The sequence below is a fragment of the Mobula hypostoma genome, chromosome 9 (assembly GCF_963921235.1).
Source record: "Mobula hypostoma chromosome 9, sMobHyp1.1, whole genome shotgun sequence".
Classification (NCBI taxonomy): domain Eukaryota; kingdom Metazoa; phylum Chordata; class Chondrichthyes; order Myliobatiformes; family Myliobatidae; genus Mobula; species Mobula hypostoma.
This window is the reverse complement of record NC_086105.1, coordinates 115,978,647-116,002,461: the sequence shown is the minus strand read 5'-3', so window position 1 is coordinate 116,002,461 and position 23,815 is coordinate 115,978,647. Positions and strand designations below refer to the sequence as shown.

At 41.6% G+C, this 23,815-nt stretch overlaps 1 protein-coding gene across 5 annotated transcripts in view; it reads right to left on the bottom strand.

Moving 5' to 3' along the window:
* dhrs7b (dehydrogenase/reductase (SDR family) member 7B) overlaps nt 1-21,778 on the bottom strand; it is a 44,375-nt gene extending 22,597 nt beyond the window's left edge. Inside the window, exons 1-4 of one of the 5 annotated variants that reach the window (XM_063058967.1) lie at nt 21,628-21,778; nt 6,089-6,264; nt 4,560-4,675; nt 3,748-3,958 (exon numbers count right to left, since the gene is read on the bottom strand). In XM_063058967.1, coding sequence (XP_062915037.1) covers nt 3,748-3,958; nt 4,560-4,675; nt 6,089-6,264; nt 21,628-21,647 — 523 coding nt within the window. In that variant the 5' untranslated portion in view covers nt 21,648-21,778. Of the gene's footprint in view, nt 1-3,747; nt 3,959-4,559; nt 4,676-6,088; nt 6,265-6,502; nt 6,614-12,850; nt 13,021-21,588 lie in introns of those variants that run through there. The other 4 variants (XM_063058968.1, XM_063058970.1, XM_063058969.1 and 1 more) reach the window with 4 other exon arrangements.
* Between the last annotated feature and the right edge of the window lie 2,037 nt (nt 21,779-23,815).

Here is a 23,815-nt window from a genome sequence, read left to right as displayed (position 1 = left end):
ATCAGAGGTGGAGAGGGTCAGCAACTTTAAATTCTTCGGTGTTGTCATTTCTGAGGAACTGTCCTGAGCCCAGCACACAAGTGCAATTACAAAGAGAGCACAACAGCACCTCTATTTCCTTAGGAGTTTACGAAGATTAGGCATGACATCTAAAACTTTGACAAGCTTCTATAGATGTGTGGTGGAGAGTATATTGACTAGTTGCATCATGGCCTGGTATGGAAACACCAATGCCCTTGAATGGAAAATCCCACAAAAAGTAGTGGCTACGGTCCAGTCCATCATGGGTATAGTCCTCTCCATCATAGAGCACATCAACATGGAGTGTTGTCACAGGAAAACAACATCCATCATCAGGGATCCCCACCACTCAGGCCATGTTCCCTTCTCGCTGCTGCCATCAGAAAGGTGGTACAGGAGCCTCAGAACTCACGCCACCAAGAACAGAAACAGCTATCACCCCTCAACCATCAGGCTCTTGAACAAGAGGGGAAAACTTCACTGTGTCCCATCACTGAAATGTTCCCACAACCTATGGACTCACCATCAAGGACTCTCATCTCACGTTTTCGATAAATATTGCTTATTTATTTATTTCCCTTTTGCATTTGCACAGATTGTTATCCTTTGTACATGGGTTGTTTGTTTGTCCTACTGGGTATAGTCTTTCATTGATTCTATTGTATTTCTTAGATTTTCTGTATATGCTTGCAAAAAGACAAACTTCAGGGTTGCAAATATGTGGTGACATATATGCACTTTGACAATAAATTTACTTTCAGTACTTTGAACTTTGATTATTATCAGACTCTGAAGGCCATCTTAGTTATGTTTAACCCTGTTTTCACCCATTAGATACCACACTCCATTTTATAGCAAGCTTCAATGGACAGTAACAACCTGCACACTGTTCATTGAAGCCATGTTAAAAAAAAAAGATACTCATTTCTGGAGCATCTCTGATAACCTCAAAACAATGAAGTAATTTAGAATTATAGCCACTGTTCTATTGTGGAAAACACAGCAATAAATTTGAACACAGCTAGATCCGATAACTGACAATAGTAACAAGGATTAACTCAATTTAGTGAAGTTGATTGAGGGATGATTATTGTCCAGGCCAGGGGTCAACTTTCCTGGTCTTCTTCAAAACACCACAGCCATGGATTTGATGGCAGCACCATCAGCTGACATAGCACGTCAGGCTGAAGCAGTGCTACACTGTTACCTTTCAATGAAATGTTAAACCAAGTGAGAACTTAAACGACTGTACATCAAACAATATATTTTAAAGTTTATACATTAGTTATTTTAGTTTACAAACTGAAAAGGACATAGAGGGCCACAAATAGAAACATGAGGGAGTAGAAGATGTCCCTGCTTAATGCTTCCTTCTGGAAGCAGTTCCATCAGTGTTGTGTTTCCTGTAGAATTACAGACTTGCTACTTAACAAGTGAAAATTAAAGTGCCTGTACCGAACATAGATGAACAGGTGTGACTGGAGGCATTTCACTTGCACTGTTTTTCAAGACCAATCCGTAGAATTACCAAAATGTCACAAGTGATTGGTGCTGGGGAGAATGAGGGGAGTTTTGAATGAGGTACATAAAATTATGAGGGGTATTGATAGGGTAAATACAACCAGCCTTTTTTCAACTGAGGTTGGGTGAGATCAGAACTAGAGGTCATGAATTCAAAGTTCAAAGTAAATTTACTATCTAAGTACATATATGTCACCATATTCAACCCTGAGATTCATCGTTTTGCAGGCATACTCAATGAATCCATGGAGTAATAACCATAACAGAATCAATGAAAGACCACACCAATTTGGGCATTCAACCAGTGTGCAAAAGAAAACGGTGCAAATACAAAAAGAAAGGAATAATAATAATAAATAGCAATAAGTAAGAACATGAGATGAAGAGTCCTTGAAAGTGAGTCCATAGATTAAGGGTGCAAGGTGAAATATTTAAGGGGTACATGAGGGGGAACTTCTTCACTCAGAGGGTGGTAAGAATTTGAAAGGAACTGCCAGTGGACGTGGTGAATGCTGGTTCGTTTTCAATATTTAAGAGAAGTATGGATAGGTACATAGATGGGAGGGCTTTGGTCCAGGTGCAGGTTGATAGGACGATGCAGAGTAATAGTTGGTACTGACTAGATGGGCTGAAGGGCCTGTTTCTGTGCTCTAGTTTTCTGTCAATATGACCCTAAGTAATGATCTTGCCCATGTTCTTTCTATAGCAACCCTTAAAGGGAAAGAATTCCAATTCAAAGGTATTCTTTATTTAAAATGAAGTCTAAGGTTGCAGATGGGATTAGAATTGTAGAAGATGCAGGTGGAAAGGTGGGAATGGTGCAGAGATAAAGAATTAAAAACTTTCATGAAGTATGACTAGGTAGAAACAGTGAGTGTATCAGGACTTTTCTTGTGGATCCTGGGAAGGAGGTCGACACAAGCTGTGCATGTTTAGGACAGTGATGTTAGAGGCCATGAATACCTTAAGAAGTGAGATCAGTGGCAGTCTGGGAAATGACAGATAAATGTTCAGTGGGGTGATTGTCCGAAAGAAAGTGCCACAGATCTGGTACTTTGCAGGGCAGAGTTTGTCTGGGAGACAACAATGCTGTCCTTGTCAGCAAGTTCAGTGACAATATTTCATTTGTGTTGATAGTTCACATGTATCATAAAGATATAGTAGACTATTCAAGTTTACAATACAAAGATCTTGAGAAACCAAAAGGCAAGTGGGTAAATCCACAATTCTGAAGATTCCACTGCACAAGGTGTAAAATTGCAAACCAAACAGGTGGAAAAAGGGCTTAAAAGTACACAGGCAAATTCACTGTGATGAGTATGAAAAGGAAGAAACCAAAAGCTTTGTTGAAAACTAAGGTTTGGTGTTAGTGGAGGAAGATCAGAAGCAAAGCTCCAAGCTCCTGATCATCTGTTAATCACTAAGTACTTTCCGACCCTTTTGACCTCTGTTCTCAGTTTCCTGCTGTTTCAATGAAGCTCAAAGTAAAGTTGAGGAACAAGATCTTTAAGTACATTACAGCTTTTCAAACCCAACAATGGCTTCTAAAGCTTCATATAACTATTCTACTACTCTTATTATCATATTCTCTGAACCTACAGTACTGTATCTTCTGTTTCCATTTGTTACAATTACCCTTTGTCTTGGATCGTAATAACCATTGCATTTAATCCCTCCTGCATTGTAGCAGAACAGATCTCTTTTGTTCTTCTTCTTCCTCCCCAGCTTCACTGCACTTGTTTAATCACAAATTTTGTACAGTTTTGATAAGAAATAATAGACTCTGCTTCTCTCTACAGATGCCATCTTGCCAGCTGAATACTTCAAGCATTTTGCTATTACTTTCAGATTTTAAACACCCATGATATTTCATGCCTAAACTGATGCCTGCAGCATTGGAGGTACCACCTTCTGAGTGCAACAAGGTCTCAATGCCTTGTCCACCTGGAGGACTATTTCAAGAAGAAGCATCTGCTGATTCGAGTGTTCAGCCTTCTCCTTAATGAGGGAGTAGAGGCTATTGAAACAAAACACTTCTTTATACAAGGGTTTTACACCAGGTACCCTTCTAGATGTTCAATGACCCTGCTACGACAGAAAATGGAGAAAAAAAAATGTCCTCTAAAGTGAAGACTTGTGGACTGGGCAGTTCAGCTGGAAAATAAAGATTGGTGAAGCCTTACAGAATATGCAAGTAAACACTACCTTTTGTTAAAGCCACTGGTCCAAAATAGTTGACATTCATTACATCTTTATCAACACTAACAGCAGTTTCCAGGATGTTTCCACGGTAACTGATGCCTGCGTTATTTATCAGTACATCCACCTGGCCGTAACAATTAAGAATCTTTTCTGCACTGCTGCTCACCGAGTCCACATCTGCTAGATCAAAGGTCACCACATGAGGTGTGTATGTCTATGGACAAGCAAAGATGAGAGGATTAAACCATGTAATGATTTATTTTTCCAATATACACAAGTGTATTTTACCTGATTACAATGGCAATTGGTAGGTCCCCTTTACCATGAGCCAAGAGGTAAGTAACTCAATTCAAAATGTAACTGAAAGAGACAATATTGATTACCAGTTTTCAACTTATTTGGCTGCTGCACTCATTTTTGAGTCGACAGCAGCCAGAGCACCATTGGCGCTTTTCTAACATGTTATAACATTGGAGGTCATGCTGGTGTTTATCGTTCATTATGTTAATCTATTCAAATACATTTACATTCCTTTTTCTGTAAGGGCATCAAAGGTTACAGTGAAAAGGCAGGAGAAAGGGGTTGAGGCGGCTAATAAATCTGCCGTAACTGAATGGCGGAGCAGACATGATGGGACAAATGGCCTAATTCTGCTCCCATGTCTTATTTTTTCATCTAGCTTCCCCTCAAGTACCATTCTCTGGATAAGTGAATTTCTGTTTAGTTTCTTTACTGGGTTTACTCACAACCACTTCAAATTTATGGCATTTAGCTTTGTGATCGTTAACTAACATGCATCATTACTCGTATCCTACTTTTCTCTTGCCATTTGCCATTTCTGTCAGTTCCTTTGCGAGTCCGTCCAGCTTCTCCCTGTCCCGGCCACATAATACCAGCTTTGCACCTGCTGCATGAAAGACTCTTGCACAATCTGGTGAAGACAAAAATCATCAGTTTTAGCTTCAACAGCAACAATATTTGCATTTCTATAGCAACTCTAAGAGAGCAAAATGTGCCCAAGGTACCTCACACAAGTGTTATCAAACACTATTTAGTACCCTGGCCCGAGTTGTGGGGCTTCTGGTAAGATGTTCGTCCTTTACTAAGAACACCAAGAATATCACATCAGGACTATTCCATCAGCAAGTTGCTCAATAGCAAAGGAGCTGAACTTATGGGGTACTATTGTTGCCTGGACTTGCTGCATACTATTGTTGTGCTGAAGTGTTACATGGTGCAAGTGATTGTCTTGGACGTTTTCATTGTGATCACAAGACCCTGTTGGACATTAATAATATAGAACACTGCAAGTCCAGTTCACTGGTACATTGAGGAGACAGACAGCAGGGGAGATACGTTGCCTCAGTTGTGGCAAGGACCAGGTCCTCACGTCACAGGGTCCCCTATTGCAGTTGCCTGGGTAGGAGACATCAGAGGCAGTGTGGGAGAGAGCAGAGGGCTCTGTGGGTGCGCTGGAGTCTGTGCTGGGTTGGTTGTCGGCCCCTCACATCGGCGTTCACTCGGTGGAAGAACAACCTAGGCCAGAACAATTTACCATTAATCTATAAGCCATGTCACTCAAGGACCTGGGCTCTATTACTATTTTTCTTTGTGACTGTATGTTTTTCTGCTATCATAACCACATGAGCTATATGTGCTATGTGCTATCTGCAGCGTGCTGTGTGCAATGTGTTTCACACCTTGGCCCTAGAGGAACGCTGTTTCGTTTGGCTATATTCCTGCATAATTGAATGATAATTAAATTTGAACTTTTATAGAGCATTTTAAAACATAACAGATGAAGAGGAGCAGATGTTTAAGCAAGGAATTCCAGACTTTAAGCATTTGGCAGCCAATGGTGTTCAAGGTGAAGTAGGGATGTAAGAAAGCTATAAAAAGAGAATATTGACACAGTAAATATTGAAGGAACTATTTACAGTAATTGGATACAGTTTAAAGATAATAAAAAGGAGCATTTTTTTTTGATATAGCAAGTTCTTGTACTCCAGAATAGATAGTGGAGGTAGATTCAATAATAACTTACAAACAGGAACCAGTAAATACTTGAAAAAGGAGAGCATGCAGGACCATAGGAATAAGAGCGTGTGACTAACTTGATCGGTCTTTCAAAGACCAGTACTGGCAAAAACAAACAAATGACCCTCTTCAGTGTTACACCATCTTAGGCACCAAATCAGAGGTAAACACTTTGAGGAAGAGACAATTTATGTATTATATTTTCAGGAAAAGGTGGCAAACATTAGCAACATGGTAAACAGATTAGAAGCTCAGGAGGGAAGGCAAGAGGAATGGAAGCATTATGAACTCCTCTGGTTTTACTTACCTTTACCAAGGCCAGAACTTGCTCCTGTTATGACCACCACAGCATCCTGAATGCAAGCTTTCTCTTTCATCTGCTGCAGTAGCCTGTATAAAATGATAAGGCCTGCACTACCCAGCAGCAATGGCAGGAAGTTTGACGACGTTACTTGCACAAGAGTCCCTTTGTACAGCATTCTCCTGGGGATTATGGAGAGAAAATAACATTTAAAAATCCAAGCATAACGCTTCCAGTGCCTACCAATTAGCTGCACCAGAGTTAAGAGGAAAATGTGCCGCGTCTAGATAGCCTGACAGGCATGAAATCCCAGGGTTTAAAATGGCTTTAATGGACTGAAACAAATTGCTCTGCTTTTTGAATAGCATGGTGTGATCCAACTACCTAAGGGAACAAACAAGACCTTGATAAATCTCTCACCCGAAAAATCGCACCTGCAAACGTACGGCACTAGATCATTGAGCGGTGTCCAGACTTAGCTGAACTAATTTCCAACCAGTGAACTGCAAACTCAGAGAGGACACGCAAAGACAAAATGACATCACTTACCAGCAGCTGTGAATTCTATTTTAAGTTTGGATAGCTGGTCTCATCCAAACTTGGCTTTAATTTCAGCCACTAGGATTTCATTTATTAATCGAGGGGGAGGAGGAAAGAATGGAGTAAATTCTACATAATTAACATGTAATAAGTAGAAACCTAATTGCCATAACTTGTCAGTGCAACATCTGAAATAGTGCAATCATGTGATATTGATTGCAACATTCTCAGAATCAGGTTTATTATCACCAGCTTGTGGCGTGAAACTTGTTAATTAGCAGCAGCAGTTCAATGCAATACATAATCTAGCAGAGAGGGAAAAAATAAAATAATAAATAAAATAAAAATAAATAAACAAGTAAATCAATTACATATATTGAAAGGATTTTTTTTAATGTGCAAAAACAGAAATACTGTATATTAAAAAGTGAGATAGTGTTCAAAGCTTCAATGTCCATTTAGGAATCGGATGGCAGACGGGAAGAAGTTGTTTCTGAACCGCTGAGTGTGTGCCTTCAGGCTTCTGTATCTCCTGCCTGATGGTAACAGTGAAAAAAGGGCATGCCCTGGGTGCTGGAGGTCCTTAATGGACTCTGCCTTTCTGAGACACTGATTCCTGAAGATGTTGGTAGCAGTGAAAGGTGAAAATGTCCTTGAATACTCCTAATAGTTAGTTGGCACAGGTTTTTAGAGCCTCACCAGGTACTCCATCGGGTCCTTCTGCCTTGCGAGGGTTCACTCTCTTTAAAGACAGCCTAACATCGGCCTCTGAGACAGAGATCACAGGGTCATCAGGAGCAGCCAGGATCTTCACAGCTGTAGTTGTGTTCTCCCTTTCAAAGCATGCATAGAAGGAGTTGAGTTCACCTGGTAGTGAAGCATCACTGCCATTCATACTATTGGGTTTCACTTTGTAGGAAGTAATGTCTTGCAGATGTTGCCAGAGTTGCCGTGCATCTGATATCACTTCCAACCTCGTTTGAAATTGTCTCTTCATCCTTGAAATAGCCCTCTGCAAATCATACCTGGTTTTCTAATACAGGTCTGGGGTGCCAAACTTGAATGCCACAGATCTAGCCTTCAGCAGACAATGTACCTCCTGGACACAAAATACTCTGCAGATGTTGGGGTCAAAGCAACACTCCTGACATGCTGGAGGAACTCAGCAGGTCGGGCAGCATCCGTGGAAATGATCAGTCAACGTTTCGGGCTGGAACCCTTCACTGACTGATCGTTTCCATGGATGCTGCCCGACCTGCTGAGTTCCTCCAGTGTGTTGTGAATGTACCTTCTGGTTCATCCACAGCTTTTGGTTTGGGAACGTACAGTAAGTCTTTGTAGGCACACACTCATCCACACAGGTTTTAATGAAGTCGGTAACAACTGCAGCATACTCATCCAGATTCGCAGATGAATCCCTGAATACAGTCCAGTCCCCTAATTCAATGCAGTCCTGTAGGTGCTTCTGTGCTTCCCTTGTTCAAACCTTCTTGGTGCTCACTGCTGGTGCTGCAGTCTCTAGTCTCTGCCTATTCTCAGGGAGTAGGAGTACAGCCAGGTGATCAGACTTCCCGAAGTGAGGGCATGGAATAGCACGGTAGGCATTCTTGATGGTGGTATAGCAATGGTCCAGTGTGTTGTTTCCCCTGATATTGCAAGTCAACTGTTGATGACAATTGCTTCGTGATTTTTTGAGACTGGTCTTGTTAAAATCTCTCAAGACAATGGTGAGGGTGTTAGGGTGTGCTGTTTCGTGCATGTTGATCCCATTGCTCAGATCATCTAAAGCCTGATTGACAATGGTCTGAGGTGGAATATAAACTGCTACCAGAATGACCCCAGAGAACTCCCGTTTCTCCCCCCTTTCCACGCAATTATTTTGAATTCCTTGTCCAAACATACAAATTAGAAAGGGTCGGTCACTTGGTCCCTCAAGCCTCTGTGCTCTTAACTTGATCACAATTGATCCAATTATAACTTCACCTCTGCATTCTTATCTACCATTGTAATAATTCATCACTTTGTTTATCAAGTATCTAACTCCTTCTGTCTTTAAGATTCTGCTTTCACTGTCCTTTGAGGAAGTGTTCCCAAGACCAATGACCCTTGGAGGAAAAAAAAAATCATCAAATCTGGCTTGAATGGTTGACCTCTTACTCTTCAGTGACCTTCAGTTCTAGATTCTCCCAAGAGAGGAAATGTCATCTCTACATCCACACTATCAAGACATCTTAGGATCTTAGCCCAATCTCACTTTTCTAACTCCAGCAGATACAAGTTTTGCCTGCTAAACTTGTTCTCATAAAATAATCCATCAGACCCAGTTACTCTAGTGATCACAAGACCCTGCTGGACATTGGTAATGGAGAATACTGCAAGTCTGGTTCATTGGCTCATTGCCAAGACCAACAGCAGGGGAAGCTGTGTGGCCTCAGACGTTGTGTGGAGCAGTCCCTCATGCCACAGGGTCACCTGTACTCGTTGCAGCCGCCCAGGGAAGGAGACGCCGGAGGCTGGTGTGGGAGAGACTAGAGTCTGCTGGGTTGAGGGCTGGCCCCTCCCGTCAGTGCTGCCCTGTGTTCACTTGGTCGAGGATCGGTTGAATTATATTAGTCAGCATCTGCACTAGCGCATGATGAAGAATTGCTGTACCATCAATCTACAGGCCATGACACTCAGGGACTTGGGATATATACACACACACATTTTTTTGTGACTAAGTTACTGTAACAGAAAAACAATATGTGTGAGTATTGGTACTATGTTTTGCACCATAGCCCTGGAATAATGCAGTTTCATTTGGCTGTATTCATGTGTATGGTTGACTGACAATTAAGCTTGAACTTGAATTTGTCCAATTAATTTCTCTGAACTCCTTTCAAACATTCTTCCTTAAGAATACCATGAATGCACATAGTATAGCAGCTGTAATCTTTGTAATGGCGTAAATGAAACAAACTTCTCCAAAGTCAAATTCAAAGAACATTTATTCTCAAAGTACATATGTAGTATACAACCCTGAGATTCATTTTCCTGCAGACAGCCATGAAATAAACACTGTGGAACCTGTTCAAAGAAAAGAAGAAAACATCAAACACCCAACGCAAAAAAAATCACGCAAATTCCAAAAAAACAAGCGAATAAAACACAATATTAAACATCAAACTGCAGTGTCCTTGGAAAAGTCCAGGAATGTTCAGTTTAGTTCAATGTAGTACTCTGTCGTTCATTGACTGTAGGCCACGGAGCCTGTTCACCCTGATCAAAACTGCACAAAAATCACAATTTATAAAATAGGAGTAACCAGAAACACATATAACAGGAACTGCAGAGTCCTCTAAAAATGAGTCCAATCCAGAAACCTGGACCAAGACGCAGGACTCCTGCACCTTCCGCCAGCAGCAGCATGCAAGAGGAAGCGGGAGACCAGTCAAAAGCAGGCAGATGCTGAATTCCTGTTTGTCTTCTGCTCTCGTCCTTGTTGACTTCAATCTTGCTTGGCGCTTTAATTGGCGAGATAGTCAAGAATTGGAGCTAATCATGGGTTCGGCTCTGCCATCCGCCATTAAACCACACTCTCTGTTCTCAACCATGCTGAATTCCCTCGGAGACAGCAAAAGTACCAGATCGCTCAGTCGGCCAAAAACATGGATCAAAATGCAAATTACGGTCTCCAACTGCACACTGATTAGTAGTAGAAGTATATTTAAAAGAAGAAGGCGAAGTAGTTTCGTGAACTGTGTGCAGGATGTTCCCATTAGTTGTGTTGGTCGCTGACCCATTCTGCCCATTTTTTGTATTCAGTTCCTCAACCATAAACAACAACATTCGATTAGTGTATTCAGTAACTTGCTGTACCTGCTTAGGAGATTTGCAAAAATCATGCATTTGTTCACCCAAATCTCTTAGCAATTCAGAGCTCTGCGATCTCTTATCATTAACATGATATGCTATTTTTTATTATTGCCCCTGACAAAGTGGACTATTTCATAATTTCTAGCATTTTTCTCAATTTGCCAGAGCTGGAATCACAAAGTTGTAGAACACAGAAACAGACTCTTTGACCCAAATTGTCCATGCCAACCATTATGCCTATCTACACTAATCGCATTTACCTGCATTGGGCCTAAATCCCCTTACCCCTTTTCTATCCATGTATCTATCCGAATGCCATTAAAAAGATGCAATTGTATCTGTCTCTACGACTGTCTGGCAATTCATTCCACAGAACCACTACCCTCTGTGTGGAAAAACCTGCCTCACAGATTTCCCTTAAATTTCGACCCCTAACTTAAACCTTTGCCCTCTAATTTTAGATTCCCCTGTACTAGAGAAAATAATCTACATACACTATCATAATTTTATAAACCTCTAAGTAGCAACCCCACAGAATCCTACATTCCAGCAAGAATAAACCTAGCCTACTTTACCTCTCCTTATATGTGAAGCCCTCCATTCCAGGCAACGTCGTGATGAATCTCTACTCCTCTTTCTAATACAGAATTTCTACCAGAACTGTACCCAATACACCATGTGCAGCAAGACTAATGTTTGGTACATCTGCAACACGATTCTCCAACTCTTGTACTCAAGGCATTGGCCTATGAAGGCAAGAATGCCAAAAGCCTTCTTCAATACCCTATCCACTACTGTCACCATTCTTAGGAAAATTAGATTAGATTATGAGGACACACAGTCCTCTTTTATTGTGATTTAATAATGCATGCATTAAGAAATGATACAATGTTTCTCCAAAATGATATCACAGAAACACATGACAAACGGACTGAAAAACTGACAAAAACCACATAATTATAACATATAGTTACAACAGTGCAAAGCAATACCATAATTTGATAAAGAACAGACCATGGGCACGGTAAGAAGTCTCAAAGTCTCTCAAAAGTCCCATCATCTCACGCAGACGGTGAACCTCCAGCACCACAAACTTGCCGATGCAGCATCCTGGAAGAATCCCACAACAGTCCGACTCCGAGTCCGTCCGAAAACTCCGAGCCTCCGACCAGCTCTCTGACACCGAGCACCATCTCTGCTGAGCGCTTCGACCCCGGCCCTGGCAACAGGCAATAGGTAAAACTGAGGATTTGGGGCCTTCCCCTCCGGAGATTCTCGATCACACAGTAGCAGCAGCAGCGAAGTGGGCATTTCAGAAGTTTCTCCAGGTGTTCCTCCGTGCTTCTCATGGCTGTCTCCATCAAATCAGGATTGTGCACGGCATCCTAGTTAACACATACGATATCATTCGGAACGGCCGCACGCACTGCGTTGCACTGCCTTCCTCTCTTCCCTCCCTTCTTTAACCCCAAGGTCCCCCTGAATATCAACACTCGAGATCACTGCCGTTTATATCGTGTTCAACATCCCAAAATGCAACACCTCACATTTTCTAGATGAAGTTCCATCTGTTATTTCCTCATCCAGCTTTCCAAATGATCAATGTTCCTCTGAATCTTTTCACAGCCTTTGCTCACTCACTCAACCTGACTACTTTTTGTAGCCATTATATCCGCTGGCCAGTGGTGTAGTGGCATCAGCACTGGACTGTGAGGTGAGTGGTCCCAGGTTCAAGTCTGGCCGGCTGGGTTGAGCATCCAGTTAGGAACTCATTAAAAAAAAGACAGAATGCCAAAGAAATGGCAAGGTTGCCGTCCGATGTGCCACAAAGCACAGAGAGGAACAACAATACCAGCTAAGTATTAAATAAAAAACAGGTTCCCCAATAACTAACAGCTTCAACAAATCTACATACATTCATCCACGCAGCTGCAGTCTGGCCTGAGAATCTTTCCCAGCTCTGCAATTTGTTTTCCTTTTGTCTCAAGATTTCCTGTTCTGACTACAAGAGGAAGTGGCCACAGAAATTAAATAAGCAATCGTTGGAATACATAGCAGATCAGGATCAGAGGACTGCAAAACATGTAGATGAAAGGTGAAAATGAAGCAGAGGAAGCAGTCATTGTACAGGAATCCTCCTGCAGCAGTCAGTACTAATTTGGCCATTGAACAAATCCAGATATGCCAAAAGAAGCCTTGCTCTTGTCAGTCCCATTCTGAACCTACATTGGAGGTAATTCATTCAAAATCACAGAACTGGAACAAACTATTTGATGCAGCTGGTCCTTCATCTGTTTATGCTTCACGTCAACGTCCCTTACATGACTTCACATTACAAAACCATGAAATTGTATTCTGTTCATCCTCACGTACCTGTCTTGTTACACCCTAGTGCTGTTCCATGTTCCCACCAATCACCTCTCCAAAAGTTTCAGCTGAATTCTGATTACATTTGAGACATGCATCAATGGTCTTTTTTCTTGTCCAGCAAGAGCATGTTCGAATTGCTTGTAAGATCTCCATTAATCATTTGGTTGGGTCCCCTAGGAATAGCAAGCAGTATTTAAAATTTGTTGATCAGAGTACTACAATCATGAGGGTCAACGGGGGTCATTTATCCCTTCATTCTTGTTGACCTCAGTCGCTGAATTGTTCTCTGAAGCTCTGTCTTATCCTGACTACAGGCAAGTTATTAATTCATTTCTCCTCTCCTCCTCTGCTGAAACTGTCAGCTCACAGGATTGTTATGCATTGTGTGAGGTCTCCCTTAACACCTCACCTGCCTGCAGTTCTCCATCTATGACAATCCAAGATACATTTGACCCATCCTTTAGGGAACAGTTAAAATCAAATTGTGCTATGGTGCCAAGCTGTGGGATTTGATAAACTGTCATGCTGCGCTAAGTCACTTGTTTCAGCAGACAAGCTACTTGACTGAGGGAGGTTTTACAAAGAAAATAAACCCTATCCTCACACATTCAAGGAAACAAACCTTAAGCACACTCTCCTCTCCTATCATATTCCTTCTTCCTCAGCCCTTATCTCTTCCACCAGTCACCTCCCAGCTCATCACTTCATCGCTCCTCTATACCCACCAACCTTCCTCTAGCTTCACCTATCACTTGGCAGCTTGTACTCCTTCCACTCCCCCCACCTAGTTATACTTTATACTTTATTGTCGCCAAACAAGTGGTACTAGAACGTTCAATCATCACAGCGATATTTGATACTGCACTTTCTGCTCCCTGGATTACAAATATTATTCTTTTCCCCGTTCCTTTCCAGTCCTGCTGAAGGGCCTCGGCCCAAAACATCAACTGTTTATTCCTCTCGATTTATGCTGCCTGACCTGCTGAGTTCCTCCAGCATATTGTGTTTGTTGCTCTGGATTTCTAACATCTGCAGATTCTTTTCTGTTTGTGGAAGCAATCCTGTCTCAGTAAGAAGGTGCAGATTTCGAGCCCTTGTCCCATCAATCCCCACCAGTGGAGATCAGAACTCAAGCTCAGAGTTCTGTAAGAACATCCAGTGAAATACTGATACCTGATGGAGCAGAATATCCCAACTTCACCGCACTATCTCCGTTGGATTTTGGGAGCTCATAATACTTCTCCACCATTTAAGGTGAGCCACCGTATTTTCTGTAATATGATCAAACCTTCCACCACTTTACCCTTTTCCCTTGGGAAAAGAAATAAATAGAACTTAAGAGTACAGTCACAATAAACAAAATTTCCCACAGCGGTTCAGGATAGTAATTGGGAACAGGAACGCTTTGGAGTTCCCCTGACTTCAGAGTCAGGAATTGAACCTTGGATTGTTTAGTCTAAGAGGCTAGGTTACATCCTGTCTTTATCAGCTGGGCCAGCAGGGGGAAGTCCAAGCCTTCTGATATGCTGCAATATCTCAGGAATATGAATAACTCCCACATAACATTATCATCGCTATGATCGTTAGTAACAGTCAGCCACACAGACCTTCAGAAGGTCCGTAGATGAAAGTGGTCCAAAATTTAGCCATTTACCTACACAAGAGCATGAATGAGTAATCCCACAAGAACTCAAGTGCTTACTGCAGCTGAAAACACGCATAATTATTTTTAATATTTGCTTTTGGGATGCAAATGACACAGGGCGTTGTTTATTGTTGATTTCTGGCTGCCCCGAGGTCACTAGAAGTCAGTTAAGTGTACAGAAACCACACCTCTAGGCCATGACAGCTGGGAATAACTGGTTCCTTTCTCTTGGCTATGTTAGTGAATCATTAAGGTGTCCACAGTAAGGCAGCAGCTTCTGTGGTCCTTTTCTAGCCCTTGTATTTAACTGGATGGTGAGATTTGAATGGGTGACATCTGCAGCATGAAGATAGTTCTGTGTAGAATCCTGGTTGGCATTTGTCATTCCTCTAACCTTCTTTGTGGAAATTAATAGCATTCAGGTTGCTGAAGTGAGAGATCAGTAAACACAGAAACACCATCCTATCAGACTCACAACCATTCCACTATCCTTCAATGTTCTTCAAGGGCATAAGAGAGAAGGAAGACAGATTCCACTGACTTGTTCAACATCGACATTTTCACCTCTACTCATAAACATCTAATATTATTGCTCAAAAGAAGTAGAAAAGATAAAGGATTTGAGAGTTTAACATAAGTCAAAATATTAAATTGCCATTCACACTTCAAAGAAGAGAATAAAGAATTTCCAGCAAGAAACAGGCCACTGGGTTCTTTCAGAATTTATGGTCCACACAAATCTTCCATCACATCCTTAATCAATTTCGATCAGCTAACTTTTATTTGATTTATTTTACCCTTGATGCATTTATCAAATTTGGTTCAATAGTTCATCATAGCAAGTCTGGCATTCCAACAACCATGTGGATAACAGAGACTCATGAAAAAGACTATAAGGAACTCAGAACACCATATGCCTTCAGTTCTGGATAATATAATTGTCTAATAACTAGATACTTCTACAAGCAGAAATATTTTCTTAGTTATCAAACAATTACATTATCCATTAGGCCACAATTCAGTCTTTTTGTTACTAAATCAAGGAAAAAAATTCAGTCTTTCCTTTTGATAGTTCTCAGTTCTGGTATCATTGACGTAAAATTTCTGCAGCACCTCTGAACACTCCTAATAAAATGAAGAACAGACTCTTCAGTTACTCTGAAGTAAATAAGTAACACATAACTACTGACTAAAATGGGAAAAAATGGCATTCGAAAATTTAATTTACATTTCCACAACCTCATGATGAAATAATTAACAGACAATGAAGTACTTTTCTACTGCAATCAAAGACAACATCTCCGGACACTGTAAGGCCTCATGGCCTTTCAAGGAAACACTACACCATTTTCTTTGTATTTTGGTTATTGGAGAATATTGAGGAAGCTAGAAAGTTTTAAATTCATATATTATCCAAAAGATGTCAACAATGTACTGTTCACATAGTTCTCCACTGAAATGTCAGCTGGATTATATGTTCAAATGGTGCAATCAACTCAAATCCATAAACTACTGATTCACTAAGGTGGGAATGTTGCCAGACCCACACTGTACTTAGATACTTACAAATGGATGTAGCCTTCCAAGACATTTTCCGATGCTGACAATCTGTATTAAAAATAGAAAATGCTGGAAACAGCCAGCAAATCTGGCAACATGACGAGAAAGAAAAAGTTCTGACCAAAGGTTTTTAACTCTTCCCACATATGCTGCCTAATCACCTGTGTGTTTCCAGCAGTTTTTGTTTTTATTCTTCTCGCCTAATCAAGCTTCGTTCTTACTTCACACATCAAATTCAAGTATACATCTACCATCAGTCAAAGCACAAGAGATTCTCTTGGTGACTATTCACCAATAGTTCAGCAAAGATCTCATTTCCCTAAGAGAAATGTGCTCAAGAACAAGCAAGCAATCACCTGCTGCTATAATGGATGCACTAAAATTTATTTGAAATTAAAATGCCGTAGTCTTAAAACTAAAAACACCCATACTGTCAAAACATTGCAAGTCCCTTGCTTATTCATGGCATTACTCCAGTTGGCTTTCTTAATTACATTTGCAAAGGTAATTGAAATTGAAACAAAATGTCAGGAGGCAGAAGTGAGAGTAATTGCAATTGCCAACGAGAAGGTATTCATTGCCATAGACAGCCATGGAGGCCAAATCATTGGGTATATTTAAAGCAGAAGTTGACAGGTTCTTGATTAGTCAAGGCATCAGAGGTTATAGGGAGAATGTGGGAGATTGGGGTTGAGAGGGAAAATAAATCAGCCATGATTGAATGGCGGAGCAGACTTGATGAGCCGAATGGCCTAGTTCTGCTCCTTTATTTTATGGTCCAAATGCAAACAGAGAATAAAAGCCATTATGTCCTGAACATGAAAATGTAGTAAGTACAATACTCATTTATTACTTCAGCTTACACCAGTATTTAAGCCCAAGTGGTCTGTAGGCTTTGGCCATTTCATGTCTACCTTGTCATGCATTATTCTAAAATGCTGTTACAGCTTTGATTCTAATGCCAAATTTCTTCCATGCTGCTCTGAAAGAAAATAACTAGATAGCCTTTCCTATGAGCAATGCAAACGTGGTCCATGAGGAAACTGAAAATGTTAGTAGCATAAAAACTGAGTGCTGATGAAGGGCCTCGGTCTTTCTATCAGTCAAATTTATACCCCTACTCACGAATAAAAACAGAATATATTATTAACTGCATCTCTTGCCACAGATGCTGCCTGCCATGCTGAGCATTTCCAGCATTTGTTTCTATTTCAGATATCCAGCACCAGCAAGCTTTTGGCTGATATCCATATTCCTAATCAGAAGCCAGCCACCATCTCTACCAGGCTACTCTACGCCAATACTTTGCTCGGGCAATCAAATACTACAGGCAATTATCTTTAACAAAAACAACAGGAATTCTGCAGATGCTGGAAATTCAAGCAACATACATCAAAGTTGCTGGTGAACGCAGCAGGCCAAGCAGCATCTATAGGAAGAAGTGCAGTCGACGTTTCAGGCCGAGACCCTTCGTCAGGACTAACTGAAGGAAGAGTGAGTAAGGGATTTGAAAGTTGGAGGGGGAGGGGGAGATCCAAAATGATAGGAGAAGACAGGAGGGGGAGGGATAGAGCCGAGAGCTGGACAGGTGATAGGCAAAAGGGGATACGAGAGGATCATGGGACAGGAGGTCCGGAAAGAAAGACGGGGGGGGGTGACCCAGAGGATGGGCAAGAGGTATATTCAGAAGGGCAGAGGGAGAAAAAGGAGAGTGAGAGAAAGAATGTGTGCATAAAAATGAGTAACAGATGGGGTACGAGGGGGAGGTGGGGCCTTAGCGGAAGTTAGAGAAGTCGATGTTCATGCCATCAGGTTGGAGGCTACCCAGACGGAATACAAGGTGTTGTTCCTCCAACCTGAGTGTGGCTTCATCTCCACAGTAGAGGAGGCCGTGGACAGACATGTCAGAATGGGAATGGGATGTGGAATTAAAATGTGTGGCCACTGGGAGATCCTGCTTTGTCTGGCGGACAGAGCGTAGATGTTCAGCAAAGCGGTCTCACAGTCTGCGTCGGGTCTCACCAATATATAAAAGGCCACATCGGGAGCACCGGACGCAGTATATCACCCCAGTCGACTCACAGGTGAAGTGATGCCTCCCCTGGAAGGACTGTTTGGGGCCCTGAATGGTGGTAAGGGAGGAAGTGTAAGGGCATGTGTAGCACTTGTTCCGCTTACACGGATAAGTGCCAGGAGGGAGATCAGTGGGGAGGGATGGGGGGGACGAATGGACAAGGGAGTTGTGTAGGGAGCGATCCCTGCGGAATGCAGGGGGGGGAGGGAAAGATGTGCTTAGTGGTGGAATCCCGCCACTAAGCACATCTTTCCCTCCCCCCCTCTCTCTGCATTCCACAGGGATCGCTCCCTACACAATTCCCTTGTCCATTCGTCCCCCCCATCCCTCCCCACTGATCTCCCTCCTGGCACTTATCCGTGTAAGCGGAACAAGTGCTACACATGCCCTTACACTTCCTCCCTACCACCATTCAGGGCCCCAAACAGTCCTTCCAGGGGAGGCATCACTTCACCTGTGAGTCGACTGGGGTGATATACTGCGTCCGGTGCTCCCGATGTGGCCTTTTATATATTGGTGAGACCCGACGCAGACTGTGAGACCGCTTTGCTGAACATCTATGCTCTGTCCGCCAGAGAAAGCAGGATCTCCCAGTGGCCACACATTTTAATTCCACATCCCATTCCCATTCTGACATGTCTGTCCATGGCCTCCTCTACTGTGGAGATGAAGCCACACTCAGGTTGGAGGAACAACACCTTATATTCCGTCTGGGTAGCCTCCAACCTGATGGCATTAACATCGACTTCTCTAACTTCCGCTAAGGCCCCACCTCCCCCTCGTACCCCATCTGTTACTCATTTTTATGCACACATTCTTTCTCTCACTCTCCTTTTTCTCCCTCTGTCCCTCTGAATATATCTCTTGCCCATCCTCTGGGTCACCCCCCCCTTGTCTTTCTTCCCGGACCTCCTGTCCCATGATCCTCTCGTATCCCCTTTTGCCTATCACCTGTCCAGCTCTCGGCTCTATCCCTCCCCCTCCTGTCTTCTCCTATCATTTTGGATCTCCCCCTCCCCCTCCAACTTTCAAATCCCTTACTCACCCTTCCTTCAGTTAGTCCTGACGAAGGGTCTCGGCCTGAAACGTCGACTGCACCTCTTCCTATAGATGCTGCTTGGCCTGCTGCGTTCACCAGCAACTTTGATGTATGTTGTTAGGCAATTATCTTTATTCATAATCTCAGTGCATTGCCCAACAACACCTCCAGAATCAATCCCTCCTGTCTAATTTAACTTCCCCAGCTCCATAAATCTCAAAATTCTACGCTACAACTTCTCTATTTTTGGTCTAATGCATATCCTTAACTTTAACCACTGCTTCAAGGCTAGAATTCCCTTCCCAAACTTCTTTACCCTATTCGCCTCTCCTAAGATACACCTAACCTTTTAAACTAAATTTTTGATTTTTTTTCAGAATATTTCCTTCATGGCTGTTAAAATTCATTTAATACCATGCTTGTAAAATGCCTGAAATGTTTTATTAGAGCAAAGATGTTAATTTCCAGTAGGATCAAACCCCGTCTCAACTCCAATCATGATCAAGAATAGCCCCCCACCCCACAAAAAAAAAGAATTCTGCTTGAATTCTCAGATATAGTTCACTCTGAGACCAACAACACAACACCAATTGTTCTATGGGTTTCCTTTTAAAATGTAACCTTCTAAAATGTCTGGTAACATTACCAATACAATTTATGAACTTTCACTACAATGCCACCAATTATTTGGGATACATATCTTTTATTTGTATAATATTTCTCACAGTAGCAAATGGCATGCAGCTCGTTTCATCCAGTTTATTTACCTCCTGAAACTTCACTGCAAACTACCCCCCCCACCCAAGAAAATTACTTTTATAAATCATGAAATGTCCATTGCAAAAACTGCTGGAGGAACTCAACAGGTCAGGCAGCATCTGTGGAGGCAAAATGATAATTGATGTTTCCAGTGGAAGATCTGCATTAGGACCAACTACTCATCACCTTCAGAATAGTCTGCTCAAGGAGAGCGTGCAGGAAATCTCAAGTCTGAACAAGCAGACTTCCACTGCACCCCAGGGATCTCTGACGCACAGTACTGAACAGTATGGCAGCCATTTCATCTTTGTTCCAGAGCTAATTCATTAAATAGTAGTCAATTTCCCTGCTCTAAATACATGTCTGGTGTAGCACATTGATTGCCTCAATTGCTCCATTATCATACTCAGATTCTTAGTGGCCAGCTGCATAGCTAGCGCACCACTATTAACAATGACTGGTTTTGTAACATCTGTTACTTATGCAAATTTGCTCACAAAGTTATTAGAAATTGGAGGTTTTTTAAAAAAAATTCAAGTGGAGGACTCAGCTGTAGATTTAATGCCAGTTTATTACCGAGTACTTATTTCCCTTGAATGGAAACCCTGGAGCAAAATGGAGATTACTATTGGCAATGAGTAAGAACATGAAAGGCCATTCTGATATAGAACTACATATAATAGAACACTAGCAACACACACAAAATGTGTGAGGAACTCAGCAGGCCAGGCAGCATCTATGGAAAAGAGAAAACAGTCAATGTTTAGGGCTGAGACCCTTCATCAGGACGACTGGTTTACTCTTTTCCATAGCTGCTGCCTGGTCTGCTGAGTTCCTCCAGCATTTTGTGAGTTGCTATTTCATTATCTGTGGTCCTTTATCAGAATGGCTTTTCATGTTCTTACTCCTCTCTCACTGCTCCCCCTCTGTGATCTCTGCTGCCCTCCGACTTTTACGACCATGTGCTCACTCAAATTCGCTACCAGAGTCACGTATCCTTCCAGGAAACGTCTCTTCACCGCCATCTTGTACCACAGTCCTCATGAAGAGTCTCAGCCCGAAACGTCAATTGTTTATTCTTTTCCATGTATGCTGCATGGTCTGCTGAGTTCCTCCAGCATTTTGTGCGTGTCGCTTGGATTTCCTGCATCTGCACATTTTCTATTGTTTGTAATGAAATACCAACTCGGTTTCTCTCCACAATGATGCTATTAAGTGCGTTCATCACTGGTTTATGAGTAACAGTAATATGCTTCTTTGAATCAAAAAGCAGATACAATTACAAACCTTATCAATTCAGGAATGCTATCTAAATTAGAGATTTAGGTTCTAACATTTGCGGCTGCATAGTAGTCAAGATAGACAAATTGCGGAAGGGCAACATTTGTTAATGGTGGTTGTACACATGCTGAGGGCAGAGGGCGTGTGGTCTCTCGAAAGGTGAATTAAGCAAAACGGAACATGCGGCCCACAGCGGAATCCCACAATAACTGATTTTAAGGGGGAAGGGATGGGAACGATTTCATTCTCCCAGTTGCTTGGGGGGGGGGGGAAGAACAACAGCCTCCTGTCCAGTGATACGCCCACCCTGCCAGTGATGGTGCGAACATCATCCTCCAGGCAGGAGTCACCGAACGTGGACTGTAAACTCCATTGATACTCACTCGTCCGCCAATCTGACAGCCACAAACAGGTTCACTCACCGACTCCACTCGCACAGCATCGGTCTTGGTTACTGACAGCACATTCAGCCAATCGATAATCAGCTAGACGGACACGTCTGCGCCCTCTGGCCAATCAGATAGTCGAAGGTTCTATCGGGGACCTTAATCATTCGCGGACCAGGGAAAATGTGTATTCCGGAGGAGGCCTATTAGGTTTTATAATTCGTTCCGGATTCTTTGCGTGTTGTTTGTGATATTTTTTATCTTGATGCTTTAATATTACCGAAGTGAAATAGACGTCAGTCTTTGTAAATTGGCTAGAACAGCAAAAGGTAAACAATTGCACAATGTATGTTTCAAATGTGCCCCAACGCATGAATTTGTGATGTTTTGTGATTGCAGCATTGCCCCTCTGTTCATTTCGTCCAGATATTTACCTGCAAAAGATATTAATTACACTGTAGAATATCAAGTACCAATAGAATCAGAGCTAATCCCAATCTCAAATCATTCTAAAGGCCTCCACCCTTAAAGACATTCAAATATTTAATCTACAGTGATTAAACTGGATATTTTATGCACAGCACAACACATTCTCATAAACAGTAATATAATAATACCTTTGCACCCCACTTGAAATATAATTCATAGAAATAAAGGTTTTGCATTTTTATTGCACGTGTGATGGTCTGAGGATATCCGGAACTTCTTCACTGTTTAATGATGTGGTAAACTATATATATATATATGTTGTAACTGGGTTACCTGTCAGGACATGCCTGGACACGCCCCTCTGCTGACTGCTCCTGTGGCTCCTCCCACAGAACCCTAAATAAAGGCGATTGTGCCACTGCAGCTCCTCTCAGTCCAGGGGAGATACTCAGCATGGACTTTGGACCAATTACTGTTAATAAAAGCCTTTCAGTATTTACTCTACTTCCAGTCTTTTGGAGTAATTGATAGTGCATCAAATGAGGAATTTCAATGTGTAGTTACTAATAGTTGGCAAACAGGTACAATTATGTAAATTGCTCAAGGAGGAACTTCAGGAATTTAAGAAAGTAAGTGACAAAAGAGTGATGTCAAGAAATAGAATAGAAGATTTCAAAGCAATACGTTGCCAATCATACATGCTGTAGAGATGCATCATGATCTACTGGTAATAAAACAATTATGAGCAACAAGCATTTTTAGTTAGAGATAACCACGGTGGAAAATGACCATAGCACAGGTTTGTGAGTAGCTCAGAAATAATCTATAATAACACAGAGAATGTGGCAAGACAAATTTATTGAAAAAAGAACATCCACCACAGACAGCATAACAATGGCAGCATGCCAAGCTAAATAAGTTGCAATTCAAAGAGTGGGTTTGAGAAAATAATATAAAAATACATCTCCTACAGCTGGCAAAGGCAATATTGGTTGGTTTTGGAAAGGCAGAAAGTCGTATATAGTAATGGAAAAAGAGAAAATGGTGAGGCAAAGCCTTATTGATGATTAAAATTTTGGAAGTTATAGGCAGGTTTAAATGGGAACAGTGGAATTGGGGTGGAAAGTTTGAGATGAAGGGTACAAGAGTTATGCTGATTAGAGTAAATAGGACAAGGGGAATTTAATTGTTGAGAAAGGGGAAAAAGTAGGTTAGAGAGATTAGAGAGCAGAGAATTGATTCCAGCAGAGTTGTTGTAATGAAATTAGTGGGAGTAAACGTGATTTTACATGAAAAGAGAGGAGAGAAGGAATGAGTGTTGTTTTGCAGTGGTAATCAGTAACAGGAACTTATTGTTCAAAAACCATGGCCTAGAATTTATGGAAAGGGAATACAGCATATGATTAAATTTATTAACGTGCTACCTATGGCAAGGAAAACGCAAGCTTCTGGCAGATTTTTGCTGTTAGTCTTTTTAAAACAGCATTGGTATGAAATTGATGGGTTGTTTTGCAAATTCATTTTCCACTAAAGATACCTCAGAAACTAAAGTCTAGGAGGAAGACATTTATTTTGTAATTTATACTAATTTATGTATCTGCACTTTAAAAAAGCAAACTTCTCATCATAAAACAGTGGTGATAAACTTGATTTCAATAATAGTGCACATTCTCATTTAATGGCATGAAATGGCTTTACATTCACCAAAATTAACCATTTCAATCTCTGCCTGTGTTAGGAGATTTCACATTCTCACTGCTGTCTAGCTTCTTGGAAATTATCAACAATTTCTGGG